The following is a 16,521-nucleotide window of genomic DNA, read 5'->3' on the forward strand; positions in this document are numbered from 1 at the left end:
TCACACCATGCAATTCGCATTGTAAATCCTTTCATGTCGATAAAGACAACACATGTATCTTTTGTGGACAAAAAACAATACCTTGCGATAACATCGTGTCACAGCGTTTTACAACATCGTGTCTCAAATGACACTACACACTTACCTGTTGCATCATCTGTGTCAGACGGATTTTACAGGACATCAGGTGTCGTGAGTTTGGTGGGCGCCACATATCTGAGTATGTCAGCATACTGGATAAGGGCGTCTGCGAATAAATTAATATTAATAATAATAATACCTGGGGTCTCTCTATCACAGTGGTTCCCAACCCTAGTCCTTGGAGGACTTCCATACCCTGCTGTTTTGTGTTCCAGCCGAGATCCCAATTACTTAATTCAACTAATAATTTCCTAAATCAGAGCCCTTTAATTATTTTAAACAGTAGGGGTTAATTTAAGTATAGAATTGTACAAATAACTTATTCAAGAACCAACTCTCTTATTACACAATTTAAAAAATCAAGTCTAAGCAAATTGTTACTTCAGTTAAGCTTCAATTAGGTAATTGAGAGCTCAGTTGGTACAAAAGCCAGCAGGGTAGGGGGTCCTCAAGGACCAGGGTTGTCAACCCCTGCTCTATCTGAAGCATGCATGCAGCACTACCGATTGTCATAAATACGTGCCTGCTTCTCATTATTACCACTTGAACCTGCAAACACTACAATATAATTGCTCTACTAGTTGTTGTCATTGTTATTTTATCCACGTTTTTGAAAACTATCATCTCTCTCTGGCCCACCCTCTCTTGGCAATGCCCAGTGTGTTCCCTGGGGGGGTCAGTGTAGCTATGTAAACCAACAAATTTCACTCTCCCTCCACCATTTTCGATCTCTCCCAGTGATGCCCAGCGTGTGGTCAGTGCTGTGCCTGTGGGCGGTGGCTGTGGGTGCCGGTGTGCAGGGTTGCAGAGGGCACTGTGAGTGGAGGGTGCAGCTCTGTGAGTTCGGAGACTTGGGTTCCATAGCCAACGCCATTGAGGACCAGCAGCCGGTTCTCTTGCTACAGAGCATGGAAATGCTGACCAACCAGGCCGTCGACCCCCTGGACCCTAGTACGGTGAGAGCGGAGCTGTAGAGAAATGGGGAAAGAGTAGACTAGGTGGGAAGCAAGAGGGGAGAGGGAGAGAAAGAGGGAGTGAGTGAACAGAAGGGTGGGAGAGGGGAGGACGGAGGAGGCAGACAGAGAGAGAGGTTCAGTAGGAGTGCTTCTCTGCCAGGGGAGTGGGACGCAGCGTGTCAGGCAGTGATGGCTCTGCATGCTCCTCTTTTGTTACAGAGATACCTGGGCTTCCCCTACTACCTGCGCCTTGACCTGTCCTGTGAGACCCAGGTACCACAGCAGCCTCTGCGCAGGACCAGGCCGTACATGTCTTGTGTCTGTGTGTGCCTGTCTCTTTGTGTGAACCTTTGCTCGTGTGCGATTGCATGTGTGTGTGTAAGGACTGTTTGTCTCTTATTTTTCTGTGTGTTTTTGTGTGCGTCACAGGAGATATCCCAGCAGGCAGTACGGGAGGCCTACCTGACTGGCCTGTATCCCCTCGTCACTGTGATCTTTCAGGAGCCTGTCCACCCTGTCCGCCAGAAACCACAGCGATTGGAGGTGGAGCTCAGTGCTGCGCTGCTATTGGAGGACGGTGGGAGTCTGTGTTTGTGTTTGTGTGTGTATGTGCATGTACAGTTCTGGCAGAGGTATAGATACATATAATGTAACTACACTTAAGGCTGTCATATTTATGCTGTGCTGTATTGTGTTTACTGTGTTTTTCTGTACTGTAAGGTAATGTAGTTTAATGTGATCTATTGTACTGTTGTGTACTGTACTATTCTGTAGTGTAGTGTATTCTAATGTATTGTGCTGTGCTGTGCTGTGTTGCAGTGGATTGTGGCAGTGAGCTGTGCCAGCTAGGCTGGTATGCCCCCATGCCGCTCCTCAATGGCACAGTGGTCTACAGAGTGCTGGTCCACTCCAACGGACTGGGCAACCCAGTGCAGGACCAGAGGTCAGGGCTGTGTGTCTGTCTGCATCTCTTTCAATGTTTTTTTCTTGCCTGTCTGTGTATCTGAACTTCTGTATGTCTGATCTGTCTATATCTGACCATTTGACTTTGTGTCTGGCTGGCTGTCTCCTTGCCTGCCTGCCTGCCTTTCTGACAGTGAGCTTCTCTGCCCGTCTGACTCTGTCCCTCTGTCTGTCTGCTTATCTTTCCCCTTTGTATAATTTCCTCTAAATGTATTTGTGTGTGGAAACCCTGTACAGACACAGCCATACTGCAGGGGCCGGCCTATTAGTCAGGCTGTAGATAACAGGATAATTTTACCCCCTCTCTCCTTCTTTCTGTGTCCGTGTCTGCCTGTTTGTCTGTCTGCATCCCACTTTTAAATGCCTCTCTGTTATCTGACTCCAGCCCAGTTTAACCTCCCTCTGTCGGTCTGTGTGAACTAGTCTCTCTCTGAATGTGAACGGCTATGTGCGTCCTGGACCTGGAGGGGCCATGGAGCCGTCAGTGGGAATGGAGGTGAGAGAGTGTTGGGATGGTCTGTTAAAGATATGTATGTGTGATCTAGAGGTGTGTCCATGTTTGTGTTTCCAGGTGTATAACTGGAGTGTGTTGCAGGTGTGTTCATGTCAAAGAGAGAACTGTCCCAGGTGTGCCACAGGTGTGTGTGTGTGCCCAGGTGCCCGCCCTGGAGTCCATGCTGTCTCTGTCTGACCCCTCGCGGCCTCTGTATTTCGTGGAGGGCGTGTCTCCGGTGTTGGTGCTGGGCCAAGTGCCAGGCTACAAGGCTGTACTGCTGACTGCCTCCGACTTCACTCATGTTGCACTGATTGAGGTGAGGGAAGGAGGAAGGGAGAGATGGAGAGGGAGAGGGAGAGAAGGAAAACAGTTGTCTGTGTTGTCATTGTGTATTTAAGATCACAGTGTCAATCTGTGTGTGTGTGTATATAGTCAGTGTGTGTTTGTGGTACAGGTGGGTATCGAGAGCCTCGGGGTGGGCCCTCTCAGCTGCCCACAGGTGGAGCTCTCCTTGACGATTCAGGACGCTGTTGCGACAGAGAGCACCTTGTTCATCCGGCAGAACCAGCTGGTGTACCAGTTCATTGGCAACTACTCCCTACTGCCCCTCACACCACCCCCCTCGGGTAACAACTGCCCCAGACACTGCACTGACTATGCCAATATTGTGCAGTGTGCTGTGTGTGTTTGTGTATGTGCAGTGTACTAGGAGTGTATCCTGCAGTGCAGTGTAGGTGTGTTTGTGTGTCCAGTATACTGAATGTGTGTGTGTGTGTGTGTGTGTGTGTGTGTGCGTGCGTGCATGTGTGTGTGTGTGTGTGTGTGTGTGTGTCCAGTATACTGACACTGTGTGTGTGTCTAGTATATTGGCTGTGTGTGTGTATGTTTGTGTCCAGTGTACTGACTGTGTGTGTGTGTGTGTGTGTGTGTATATATAGTTTACTGGCAGCGTGTCCTGCAGTGGGTGTGTGTGTCCCGGCTGGTCCCAGTGCCCATGTCTCACGATGGGAAGGAGTATTTCTTCATCCTTGCAGATGGCTTGCAGAGAGGGCACACCTACCGTGCAGAGATAGCCGGTCAGTCTGCCCACCTGTGTGTGTCTGTGTGTCTCTCCCACTGTCTCTTTTATCTGACTGTCTGTCTCTCTGTGTGTGTCTGTCTTACTGTCTGTCTCGGTGTGATTTACTGTCAGTCTACCTGTTTAACTTCTGACTGACTCCCTGTCTGTGTGTCCAGTGTTAGTGTGTTAAGTCCCTCTCTGTCTCCCTGTCTCTGCCTCCCTCTGTCTCTGTCTCTTCCTGTGTCCCCCTCTCTGGCCTCCTCTATCTCAGATGGTGTAGTGACGTTTAAAGAGCTGCTGGATGAAGATGGAAAGAACACCTGCCAGCACCTGAACAGTGAGTCTCCTCGCCAGTGCACTTACCTGAGAGACAGGACTGAGGTCGCAGGAAGGGGAGGTCACAGGTGGAAGGTCAAAGCAGAGAGGTCATGGGAGTTTACAGGCGAGTGAGGTCTCTAGAGAGAAGTAAGAGTTAGAGTGCTCGCCCGTCAAAGGTAACAGAGGTAACAGGTCAGAGAGGTCACTGGGTTGGTCGCAGATGAGATTTCAAAGGAGAGTTCATGAGAGAGGTCACAGGTCAGAGAGGTCACTAGATTGGGGGATGGGGAGAGATCACTACAGAGACAGGTCTCAGGTAAGAGGACGGAGTGGGCAGGTTGCCAGAGAGCCAGAGCTCCAGGTCTTCAGAGCGCAGTGAATCCATCCTTCAGTAGAAGAACTATTGGCTGTTGCATTTTAATTCTTTATTAAAAAACCTAACACTGCTCTTACCTCTCCCCCTCTGGTCTTTGATTGGCTCCCTCAGGTGACTGTCAGGTGTTGTGGGTGGCTCATGATCCAGTGTACAGCAAGAGTGACATCCTGCTGGTCGAAGTGCTCCCGGAGAAGGGTCTCGACCACGCCTACGTCCTGCTGGGCCTGTGTACAGAATGAGCCTTTCACTGTTTCATTATGTATTGTCCCTGTCTTAGGTGGTAGAGAGGGAGGGATGTAAGAAGGGGAAAGAAAGGGTAGATGGGGAGAGAGGGAGAAAGGGGAGATGGAGATGGAGGGATATAAAGAGAGGAGAAGGAAGGGACAGGGGAGACTAGGAGAGAGCTGAGCTCAGAATACAACTTCAAATTTCCTTTGAAGTTTCCTTTTCCTTCTAAACAGGTGTTGAGCTATCCATCGTGGTCAAGGTTTATTATGTCTATCTAAAAACACTTTCTCTCTCTTCCTCCCCTACTCTCACTCTCTCCATTTACCTCCTCCTTTCCCCCTCTCCCCCTCTCTCCCTCTCATTCTCCCTCTCCCTTGGCAGGTTTGTACTTCACTGAATTGTCCCCCTTGCCCAGGTTCCTTCCTAAAGGTAGGGCTGGAGTGGGGCTGTACTGTCTCAGTGGTCTGTCTGCCTCGAATCACCTCGTCTCACACATAGCATTGTTCAGGATCCGCCATCTCAGCCCCCACATAACTCTTCATTTCACAGTGCTAGAGAGCAGACATATTTGTTAAAATGTATACTGTACTGCTTGTTTCTTACTGTACTTTGTGTGTATTACACAAATGTGTGTATATAAATGTGTGTTTAAATATTTTACTGTATTGTATGCAGTGTATTTCAGTCACTTGTTTCTATGTAAAACATCACTTCAGTTAAATAGAAAAAAGAGATTACACCTGAAGTAAAAAAATCCCTATTGCATTCCACCAGTTGATAAAAAATACACACATTTTTTTAATTTTCTGCTTCTGTTTGTGTGTGTATAGAGGACAGCTCCGGGGGCTTTGTGATTCTCACTGGATCAGAGCATTACAGCTCCACCCCCCTGCTCCTGAGAGGCATCGAGATAAATCCCTTTACCTGGACACTGTTCCTGTGGGGAAACGCTGTGCTCTGCTCGTCAGTATTACTGTATTGTGGTACTGGTGTGTCACTATGTTACTGTACTACTACACTGCTGTGTCACTGTGTTACTGTAATACTATACTGCTGTGTCACTGTACTACTATACTGCTGTGTCACTGTGTTATTGTACTGCTATTCTGCTGTGTCACTATGTTACTGTAATACTATACCACTGTTACTGTACTACTATACCGCTGTGTCGTTACTGTACTACTATACTGCTGTGTTACTGTAATACTATACCACTGTGTCACTGTGTGATTATACTACTATACTGCTGTGTTACTGTACTACTCAACCGCTGTGTTCCTGACGGGGAACACTGCTCAATATCTCTGTACTATTGTACCTCTTTCTCTCTGTCTTTCTGTTCTGTGCTGTGGAGAAGCACTGAGCTCAGTACTACTCCCTCTCCTTCTCTTTCTCTCTCAGCAATGATATGGGTAACCACTACATGTTCTTCACTGGTTTCCCTGAAGACCAACTGATCAAGTACTTCACCATGTCTCGTACTGGAGAGTTCGCCTTCGTCACCGAGTTTGAGCAGGTCTGCGTGTCTGGTGGTCGCAGGCACTTTGTGTGCAGTGTGTGTGTACAGCACTCTTATCATTGTTGTGTACCGGTGTGACAGGGTGTATTGTTACTGTGTCCAGGTGTGGTGGGGGCAGGAAGGGGTGTCCTCACTGGTGCGGGTGCGGCCCTCCACCGGCTGGAACACCTTCTCGATCCTGCAGGTCCTGAGCGGCAGAGAGAGCTACCAGCTGCCCCACAGCCTGGTCTCAGTCTACTATGATGCTGACAAGCTGCTGCAGGAGGTACTGTGCCGCCCTGAGGTCAAGCGCTAGTGGTCATTCAGAGAGCATGTTGTGCCAATGCCTTCTCTCTCTCTCTCTCTGCGTTTCTGCTGCTCCTCCAGCTGGTCTACACAGTGGATGCTGCAGGCCGGGGCTCCCTGTTGAAGAGGCTGCTGCCCGTCCCCGAGATCCTCTCCTATCAGCACTTCTCCGAACTGCCCTACAGCACCAAGCACACTGAGTACTGCACTGCACTGTACTTTACATGTTTCACTTCCTCTTCCCTCTCCTTCCACCTCTCACCTCTCTCTCTGTCCCTCCCTCCTTCAGGGCATCCAGTGAGTTTGTTTTCCCGCAGCCCTGTCCCTTCTTCTCTATACGGGTGGAGGAGGTGCCCCCCCCGGAGCCATACAGCCGCGTGCAGCACTACCAAGCCAAGCCCCCCACCGTGCTTCACCCGCCTGGCTTGCAGAGGCCCACCTCGCTGGCTGTCTACCAGGGGATGCTGTACCAGCTGCTGTGGCTGCAGTCCTCCTACAACAGGGTAGGAACACACAACTGCAGGAACGGAGTAAAACGGTATAGAGCAGGAAGCACAGGAAACCACAGTACAGCACAGTTAAACAGAGTAGAGCACAGTTAAACACAGTATGACACAGGAAAATACAGGCCAGCACAGTACAGCACAGGGAAGCACAGTACTAGACAGTGTAGTGTACATATCTGCAGTAGGGCGTAGTGTCCGTTCCCAGGAGACTCTGATGTTTATCTCTACAGCCCTATGGAGACCCAGTGTATGACACAACCGAGAGCTGGTGGAAGAACAAGGCCATGTACAAGGTGAGGAGGTGAGAGGACATGGGAGAGGGTGATGGGGAGTGAGGAGTGTTCTAAACTGGTGTGTTTTTTTTTTTTGTCCATTCACACATTTCTGAAATGTTTTTTTTTTGGTGTGTTGTTAAAGGGGGGCAGCTTGTGAGGTTTGGGGGAGGTGGGACACCTACCCAAAAGCTCACGAGCTGCCCCCCTTGAACACACACCCCCCCAGTTGTGTGCAGTATGCAGACAATGACAGTTGAGTCCTTGCATGTGCTCCTGTCTTCCAGGATTATTATTTCTACCTGGCTAGTAACCGCCTGTCAAGCGATGGACTGTATTTATCCATGGAGGACTACAACAAGGTGTACAGCAGCCCCGGCGCCCTGCAGCTGCCCGACTGCATCTACCTGGACCGGGGGGGCAGCTACAACTTCTCTCTGTTCCTCACTGCCAACACCACTGACTCACTCTCCGGTACAGTCCGCCAGCTCTCCCTCTCTGTCTCTCTCTTCCTTTATCTTTAAAGTAAATGAAAAAATGTCACAGGCTGTGACAGGGTGTTGTGGTCTCTCTCTCTCTCTCTCTCTCTCTCTCTGTCACTGTAGATGTGAGTAGTAGGCAGGATTTGCTCAGACAGGTGTGGCTGGCAGCAAGCGTCTCCAATGGTAATTTTATCCAGGTCAAGACACAAAGGTACGAGGTCATCAGCAGAGGCGGCTTACTCTACAAGGTACGCACTGCTGCACTGTCAGGCTGTACGCACTGTGCACTGCCACACTCTTGGTGTTTTTGATTTACATGCTTAATTGATTAATTATAACTCTGCTTTCCTTCCTTCACCCCATCACCCTCTCTCCCAAGTCCACCCTCCTCTCTCTGCATCTCTCCTCTTGCTCCTTTCCTTTCTCCTTTCTCTCTCCCTCTTTCTTGCTCTCCTTCAGGTAGAGCTGAAGGATCTGTGTCTGTTTCCAGGCCAGGCTTTGTCAGGGCAGGGTCTCCTGAGCTTTAACATGCTGCTGCGAGTAAGACTTGCTCCACGCTGAATTATACTGTATATAATGTCCTGTATTGTACTGTCTGTACTATTTCCACTGTACTGTTAATTGTGCTGTATGTGTACTGTCCTGTAATGTACTGTTTTCACTGTACTGTTGGTCTCTTTCTGTACATGCCTGCCACACAATTTTAATTGTGTTAAATGTGTGTTGTGTGTTTGCAGATTGTGCACTCAGAGCTGCAGTGCTACGAACAGACAGAGTCAGGGATCTCCTTCAAGGTGTGGTGCTCTGGCACTCACTTACACATGAATACACTGGTACACACTCCCAGACGCGCACTGAAGCACACTCTTATATTCACAGTGATACACACTGACACTCCTACCCACACACCCTGGCATACATTGATTACAATACTTTCTCACAGAGTGCCATTGTTTATCTCTCTCTCCCTCACCTTTCTCACCTCCCTCTCCTTTCCCTTCCTCCTCTCTTCCACCTCTTCCTCACCTCCCTCCCTCTCAGGGGGAGAGCAGGGTGCCTGTGTATGTGGGCTGTCCTCCTGGCCAGCAGCTGGTGTTTGACATCACCTCAACGCTGGCTTACGCCATGCAGCTCAACAACCAATACTTTGACTGTGCGAAGCCCGACCCCAAGATGCCCTGCTTCTACTACGAGGACAGTCAGTACCTTTTTCTCCCTCTTTTCATTTCCTCTTACCCTCTCCTTCACTATCTCCCTCTGTTTTCTGCGCTCTCTCTCCACAAAGCCAGCCTGCAAAATGCCTTGCTTCTCAGTTGCTCTCCCTCTTTCTTTCTCTCCCCCTCTCTCCTCCAAACCACCCAGATCCTGCAGATCTCTGTCACTATCTCTCTGTCTTCCCCCTCCACCAGCCAGACCCTGAGATGTTCTGCCTTTACTTTGAGATACTTTGTATCTCTGCTCCTCTTTCTCTTCCTCTCTCTCACTCCCCCCCACAGTTGGTATCTCTCTTTCTGTCTGCAGTATTCTACCCCTTCTTTCTGATCCAGGACATGGTGACAGGGGAATCTAGACGCTTCCTGGGTGGGTGAGTGACTGCGAGTATGTTTTCTGAAGTTACTGTGTGTGTGTTGTGTGGTCAGTGTGTATACAGTGTGTGAGTATGTGTTTGTGTGTGGTCAGTGCTGTGAGCAGTTGGTCTTGATCAGGGTATGAGTTGTGTGTAATAATGTGGTCAGTCAGTTCTGAGTGTGTTGTGTTGAGACGATCCTCAGTGTGAGTGTGTTATGTGCTGTGTGTGCTCAGCGTTGTGTGTTGTATGTTGCAGCTACACCCTCAAGGTGGTGGGTGGAGGGCCTTACTCCCAAGACAACCTGCGTTTGTACACTGAGGAGGAGGTGCTGCGATACAACAGCCAGAACTACAGGTAACAGCCTAACACAGCCTCACCCAGCGAACACACTGTAACAGCCTCACCCAGCGAATGCACTGTAACACAGCCTCACATTCCCTGCAGTGGTCTAATACATGACTCTTTGCCTCCCTCTCCTCTCTCAGCTCATTTCCTTCTCTGGTGTGGATGATGGTAGATGACTCAAGCCAGCCCTTCAACAACACTGAGGATGGCTTCCCCATCCTGCAGGGTACTGTCAGCATCAGGTACGACACACCCACGCACACACACACACACACACACGCACACACACACACTCATACTAACAATCATTTAGGGTACCATGGGTGTAGGTGTGTTATAGGTGGAATGAACGCTGGTGCAACTGTTGCAGTTGTGTGCTGTGTGTGTGCAGCCTGGCGAGTGCAGAGCGCAGTAGGTGTGTTTGTTGCTGTGTGTTCGCTGTGGTGCTGTATGACAGTAAGCATTGTGTTGTTGTCGTGCAGCTGGATATGTGAGTCGAATTCTCCCTGTGCCGATGTCCTGGCCGTCAACCTCACCTCCCCAGAGTTCTTCTTCCTCGTAGAGGCGTCCAACAGGTCAGCACTGCGGGCTCAGTGAGCGTCAGTCTGGGTCTCTGGGACTGACTGGTGCTCCCTTACTTGACCTGGGAGGGTCACTTAGGGTACCTCAGTGAAGGGGCTTTGTGAGTAACAGATTGTGATGAAAGTAAATTTTTAGTTTCATGCCATTTTTATTTGCTAAAATAAAAATGAGAAAACATCACCATCTCTCCCTCCCTCCCTCTTGTCTTCCCTGTCTGTCTGTCTGTCTGTGTCCAGAGGTGTGGACATGAGTACGTACTGTGACTACACTCTGCAGTTCATGATCCATGTCCATGGTCTGCCCCTGGCCCCGGAACGTGGGCTCAGCTACATGCTGGTGAGTCTAAACTGCCCACAGCACACCCCTCTGGCTTTCTCTGTTTCTCTCCTGCCCTCCGTGCCCTTCTCCACTGGTCTCTTGCCAATGGTAATAAGAAGTTTCTAAAAGTGATAAGAAGTACCGTCTCTCTCTCTTTGCCCCTCATCTGTCAGATGAGTCACGGGCTGCTGTGGGCTGTGCTGTTCGCCTTCTGTGTGTGGGAGTCTATAAGCTGTGGGCCCCGTCTGAGGACTCGCCTCTCTTCCCTCCGCTGCAGGGTAAGGGGCTGAACTGGAGTGGCCTGAGATCACTGCACAACACACACTGCGCACAACACACACTGCACTTACCACAACACACTTCACACACTGTGAACACAGTGGTTCCCAACTAACTTACCCACCACAGTTTCAGAATGAAGAAAAATTTTACTCTCATAATAAACATAAAAGATCGCTATGTGCTGCACTGTCGCTTCGGCAAACAGCTCTCACTCGCAGGCCGTCAGCCTCTCCTCTCCCCTTGCGCTCGAGTTGAGAGTGGGGCTTCGGCAGCAAATGTGATGCTCAGTCCAGAACGCATTTTGAGGAGACAACATCGTTTGCGGTATTGGTTAGGGATGTGCATGACAAATAATATACAACAGCTGTTAGTCCACGACTATTCGAATAATCGCCCCCCACCCATTCAAAATGCGAAATACAGTAAATGCGATAATGCAATGTGACAATTTTTGAAATTACTAAAAGTTCTGAACTTTATTTTAAAATACTTATCTAACACAACAACTTTGTTAAATAGCTAAACGTTAGGCTATGTAAAAATAATAACGGCATAATAATGGCATAATAACCACAGCAATAAGCAGACCTGTCCGCACTCACGCATCGTGTCAGACTCTTGTATTATTGTTTGCTGATGGTTTGCCAATATTGTCACAACTTTATTTTGTCGTCACAATTTCAGATTAACTATAAAGGTTTTGACTATTTGTTGATAAATAAATATTTTGCAATTACAGCTATAACTGACCAACTAAAATGTTTTTCTTTTTCAATTTTTATTTATTCAATAATAGTTTAGCAATGTGAGCTGCCACGAAAATGCCTTCACATTAGCATCCTTGTGGCAACATTTTCAGGTTATTATAGCGAAATACAAAATGTATTAGATCGGTATAGCTAATTTATACAATCTAGTTAAACAATTTACATTTCCACGTTTCCAAGCCACACAACACACAGACTGCCGCTCTGCATTCGGAAACACACCCGTGCGTTACAATACAAAATAAATAGCAATAGCTGGCTGTGTGTGCAGCTTAATGATATTAATGTGTTTGTTGCTCCTCTTTCTTTTTCTGTCATTGCTAGCATCGCAGAAGGGTGTTTGGGTTTTAGGTGAGTTGACATACCAGTTGTATTTTTTCATTTACTTTGTCAAAGTATTTCCATGCAGAACTTCTCTGTGAGGAAGCCACTGGTTGCGTTCTTGTAGCGCAGATGTCTACAGATATGCACAGATCTGCAGAATTTCACCGATCCCATTGGTGGAGCCGGAAATCCACGCTACACACAGGTTACGTTCTAATAACAAATCCCACCCTCCCATCAATCTTCCTTACAGCTAATTAAGTGTCCAAATGCGGGATACAAACTTTGCCACTGATGTGTGTGCCCTGCCCCGCCCTGTATATTTTTGTTTTCTTCTTCTCGTTAATTGACTGCAGTGGAATGAAAACACTTTAAGCAAACCAGTACAACACATGTGGCAGCTTTTACTTAATGTCTTTGATGGCTCAAGTGTATGCTCTAGCGTCTTACAAGTTGATACAACTGCATGGATTTAGATTGGATTCTTTACAATAACCCAAAATCCGTCACAGATCTAGCCTTTTTTCTTCTCAGAGTGCACCAGATCGATGCTGTTAAAATTGGCAAAATGTTCTTCTGGGGTGGCATGCCCCCGGACACTGCGCATATACAACACACACTGCATGCACAACACATACACACTCAGGACGCTGACCACACATGGCAGACTCAAACGCATAACATGCATTAAACACACAGACATTGATCCATGCACATGTATTGATACCCTGAGATCACTATATACGCAGCCAGACAATAGACACACAGCGACACTGAGACGGTCCCGAGTCCAATTCTGGGACAGACACAGCACTGCAGCATGTTTGATTTTAGGATATCTGCACTATGCTCACTGTAATGTATTGCACTGTACTGTAATATACTGTGGATTACTTTATTGTACTACACTGATGGTTATGTATTTTCTTTTTTTCATCTCTTCTACCAATCAGGGCTGAGGACCCGATAGGCCGAGACCCCTGTTGCCCCTGTGATCCTGCAAGGGGATTGGGCCCTCAGTTAGTCTCTTCCCCCTCGCCCTCCCCTTTCCCTTCAGTAAGTAGATTGAGGTTGTGTGTGTTTGGGGACGTGCTCTGGTCTGCTCCAGGCTTCGTGGCTCGCAACTGTCTGAGAGAGTGGTGTTCAAGAGAAGGCAGCAGTTGTTGACTTGTGTTTGCAGTTGCCTACTCGCTGTGTTACATTGAACTCAATACACACCAACAGCCCTGCGTTTGAAACCTGGCATCTGTGTCATTTATCCAGCCTCTGCAGGGCTGTTATCAGGGTTGTTATTAGGAGGAGAAGTAGCAGTATTATTATACCTAAGTTTGGTGTTAGTGACACTGCTGTATGGCTCATGTACACAAGAGGGCAGCACACACTCATTATAATCCCTCTCTGAACTTTCTTTTATCGAGTTTTGCCTCTTTTGAAATGTGGAGTCAGCAGTGCGTTTTTTTATTGTATTTTTTCTTGCCCTCTGTTGATGATTTTTCTTCATATTTTTGATCTCTTATTTGAAAGTTTTCTTTAACCGTGTTTCGCCGCCTCAGGTCTCTTAACTAACCAGGGAGATGAGGAGACAACACTCAGGCAGGGAGATACACAGCGGCTCCACACCCTGCGCCTCACACTGCAGCACAGCTGTGTGTCTGTGCGTCTGCGTGTCATTTCTGTTTTATTCTGTCTTTCACTCTTTTCGCTTTTTGTTATTTTTCTTCCTTCCTTTAGCTTTTTATTTTTTCTTTCTTCTTTTCTACACACTTTCTAATAGTAAAACAACAAGAAAGCCCAGCCGCCTCCCTCCTGCCCCCTCCTCCTCCCTCCTGCCCTCACGCCGTCTCATTGTGTGTACTCTGACAGGTGTGTAATGCAATGATTTATGAGTGTGAGCTGCCTGCCCCCTCCTCCCACACACACCCACATGCACAGACCCACTGTACTGAAGTAGTTACCCATTTCACCCTACACTCACACACACACTCTGATACTGATTCACACACACACACACACACACACACACTGATACTAACACACTCACACACCAGGGTTCCCACGGTCATGGAAAAACCTGGAAAGTCAGGGAAAATAGTCAAAAATGTTTTGAACCTGGAAAAGTCAGGGAACTGTATTTAGTGAAAACTGTATGAATTCTAGGAAATTAAATAATTAAATAGGCGTGTTATCAATTAGTTTAATTTCTTGGAGATTTTTTCTACAAAATAATATTACAGGAATGCTTACCATATTTGTTTCTAACTATAAAATCAATTTCATAACTCTGGGATGATGAGGGTGCATTTGACATGGAATGACCCACTTACTGTAGTTTTGAAGTAGTTTGGTAGGGTGGAGAGATTTAGTATTGGCATCAGTTCAGTAACATGCACCTTACACAGAACTATTTACATAGACCTTTAGTAATGGCAGCAGTTAATCTGCGTACAAATATGATGATTATGCACACTGACTGTTATTATGCACATTATTAATGTTATTTTTGAGTATTGACTGAATATATCAAACAGGAAAATATCTTGCAATATAGAAAATGTTTAGTTTGAACTTTGCTTTTTTCCTGTAAAATGATGGAAATTATCCTGGAAAGTCCTGGAAATGGAACCCTGAATTTAGTGGGAACCTTGACACACACACTGACACTGACACACACACACACACTCTGATACCAACACACATTCACACACAGTGATACTGACACACACTCACACACACACTGATACTGATACTGACACACAAACTGATACCGACACACACTGATACTGACACTGACACACACACACACTCTGATACCGACACACACTCACACACACACTGATACTGACACACACACTGTGATACCGACACACACTGACACACGTACACACGCACTCTGATACTGACACACACACACAGATACTGACACACACATACACTCTGATACCGATACTGACACACACAATATACACACACACTGATACTGACACACAATACACACACACACTGATATCGAGAAACACACACACACACTCTAATACTGACTCACACAATACACACACATGCACACATTGATACTGACACACACACACACTGATACTGACACACACACACACACACACACACACACACTGATACTGACACACATACACACTGCTACTGGCTTACTCACACCTCTGAAAAGCAGTTTCATTTCTGCCCATGTACATACAGATATATATTTATCTTTGTTCTTGGATTATCTTTTTATGTTTTTGTTTTTGTGTTATTCCAAGCATGTACTTTCCATGCATCTTGGTGTTATGATATATATATATATATCAACAGAAACTATCTAAATAGGAAGGTTTGAAATAGCCTCTCTCTCTGAGTACTATTTAGTAGTAGGGTAAGGGGGCAGTCATAATCCACTATTACTGTAGTACTGTACTGTGCCCTGCACCCTGGACAACGACACAGCCTGAAGGAGAGAGACGGAGAGCGGGGCACACTGCCCTGGGAAGCAAGAGATACCAGGGGACAAAGCAGCAGCCAATCAGACTGATGGATGGACTGCAGCCTTGAGGATATTTCCCGCCAGTGTACGCTGGGTACCGAACATGAATGTGAAGCCTTTATAACTAAACACAGTTCACGATAAATAATTCAGTCAAACTCTTTGGGATAATGTGGGGACAAATGTTGCAGCGCAGTCAGTCTGATCCGATGCGTCTGTTGGGCTGCGTCTCGGTGGGTCAGTCAGTCCGTGTCTCTGTGTCATTGTCAGACATGCAGTCTGTAGTTGCTGTAGTGCTTCTAACCACTGCAGTCTCTGAAGCAAGATTTGACAAGCTTGAAGATATATGTGTTCAACACTGATAGTCCATATCCAATTGATGATTTCAAAGAGGCAGTCAAGAGGTTTGGACTTTGTTCTCTACAGACATTTTGCCAGCTTTATTTCAGAGTTTCATTAGTCAGCTGGGACGTGTCATTTCACGAAGAGGACATATCGATCCTGATTGGCACTGAGGCTGCGTGTCCCATATGTATTGGCACTACTAGTAAACATGGTGTGTACTGATCGCTATTATTTTATGAGTAACTGAAATATTTTCGATGAATACAAAAATCACACTACTAGAATTAAATTACATACTACTAATTAAATACTAATTTACAACCCACACTTTCTTACATAGACACTTGGATAGACAGGCAGACTCCCTGACAGGAAGCTAAGGGGGTCACTCATTCTCGGGGTCATCACCCCAAGGTTAGGCGGTTAGGCCACTTCCTGTCAACCCCTGCTTGAACTTTGACCCCTGCCTCGGGCTGTATCCATCAGAGAGAGAAAAGTGGGGAGGGGGAGGGGGGGAAAGAGATAAATGTGTTTGAATTCATGTTTGACATTAAATGACTAATTGCTTTGGCTCGGATTTGAACTTTGCTGTGGAGGGGGAAGGGAGGTACAGAATGATTGAAAGAAAGAAAGGGAGTAAGAAAGAAAGGAGGAGAGAGACAGATGGGGAGGGGCACAGGATAAAATGAAGAGTAGGAGAGGTTTTATAAGCCGAGGGTCAGTTTTGTGAAGTGAAGAGGGAAAGAGACCAGGGAAAAACGTGAGAAGAAAACTTTTGAGAGGAAGAGATGGAGTGAAAGAAGGAAACAGGGAGAGATAGACTAAGCAGGTGGGAATAATAAACCAGTTTATCTAGAAGAAAAGTTATAGGAATTGGAACAACACAGCAAGGAAGA

The 16,521-nt window shown here is 47.0% G+C and overlaps 1 protein-coding gene across 1 annotated transcript; it reads left to right on the top strand.

The window, feature by feature from the left end:
- Positions 1-881: 881 nt before the first annotated feature.
- On the top strand, positions 882-10,980 carry LOC136750572 (cation channel sperm-associated auxiliary subunit gamma-like). The gene is made up of 29 exons (XM_066705713.1): positions 882-1,097; positions 1,317-1,370; positions 1,527-1,674; positions 1,917-2,040; positions 2,484-2,556; positions 2,717-2,872; positions 3,011-3,182; positions 3,495-3,632; positions 3,888-3,953; positions 4,422-4,538; positions 4,920-4,967; positions 5,369-5,501; positions 5,940-6,054; positions 6,161-6,322; positions 6,424-6,542; positions 6,632-6,845; positions 7,079-7,141; positions 7,408-7,594; positions 7,726-7,850; positions 8,062-8,142; positions 8,340-8,396; positions 8,644-8,800; positions 9,124-9,187; positions 9,428-9,526; positions 9,658-9,759; positions 10,000-10,092; positions 10,336-10,435; positions 10,591-10,695; positions 10,918-10,980. Exons 1-29 carry the CDS (start codon positions 882-884, stop codon positions 10,978-10,980), a joined length of 3,351 nt encoding a protein of 1,116 aa, XP_066561810.1.
- The last annotated feature ends 5,541 nt before the right edge of the window (positions 10,981-16,521 follow it).

The sequence above is a fragment of the Amia ocellicauda genome, chromosome 5, assembly GCF_036373705.1.
Source record: "Amia ocellicauda isolate fAmiCal2 chromosome 5, fAmiCal2.hap1, whole genome shotgun sequence".
Taxonomy (NCBI): Eukaryota; Metazoa; Chordata; class Actinopteri; order Amiiformes; family Amiidae; genus Amia; species Amia ocellicauda.

What these genes read in the sequence shown, in the direction of transcription:
- LOC136750572 (XM_066705713.1), top strand. Translation starts at nt 882, where the DNA reads ATGCCCAGCGTGTGGTCAGTGCTGTGCCTGTGGGCGGTGGCTGTGGGT. An exon ending in GCCCAGGTTCCTTCCTAAAG is followed by an intron (nt 4,968 to 5,368) that starts GTAGGGCTGGAG and finishes GTGTGTGTATAG; the next exon opens with AGGACAGCTCCGGGGGCTTT. An exon ending in TACAGCACCAAGCACACTGA is followed by an intron (nt 6,543 to 6,631) that starts GTACTGCACTGC and finishes TCCCTCCTTCAG; the next exon opens with GGCATCCAGTGAGTTTGTTT.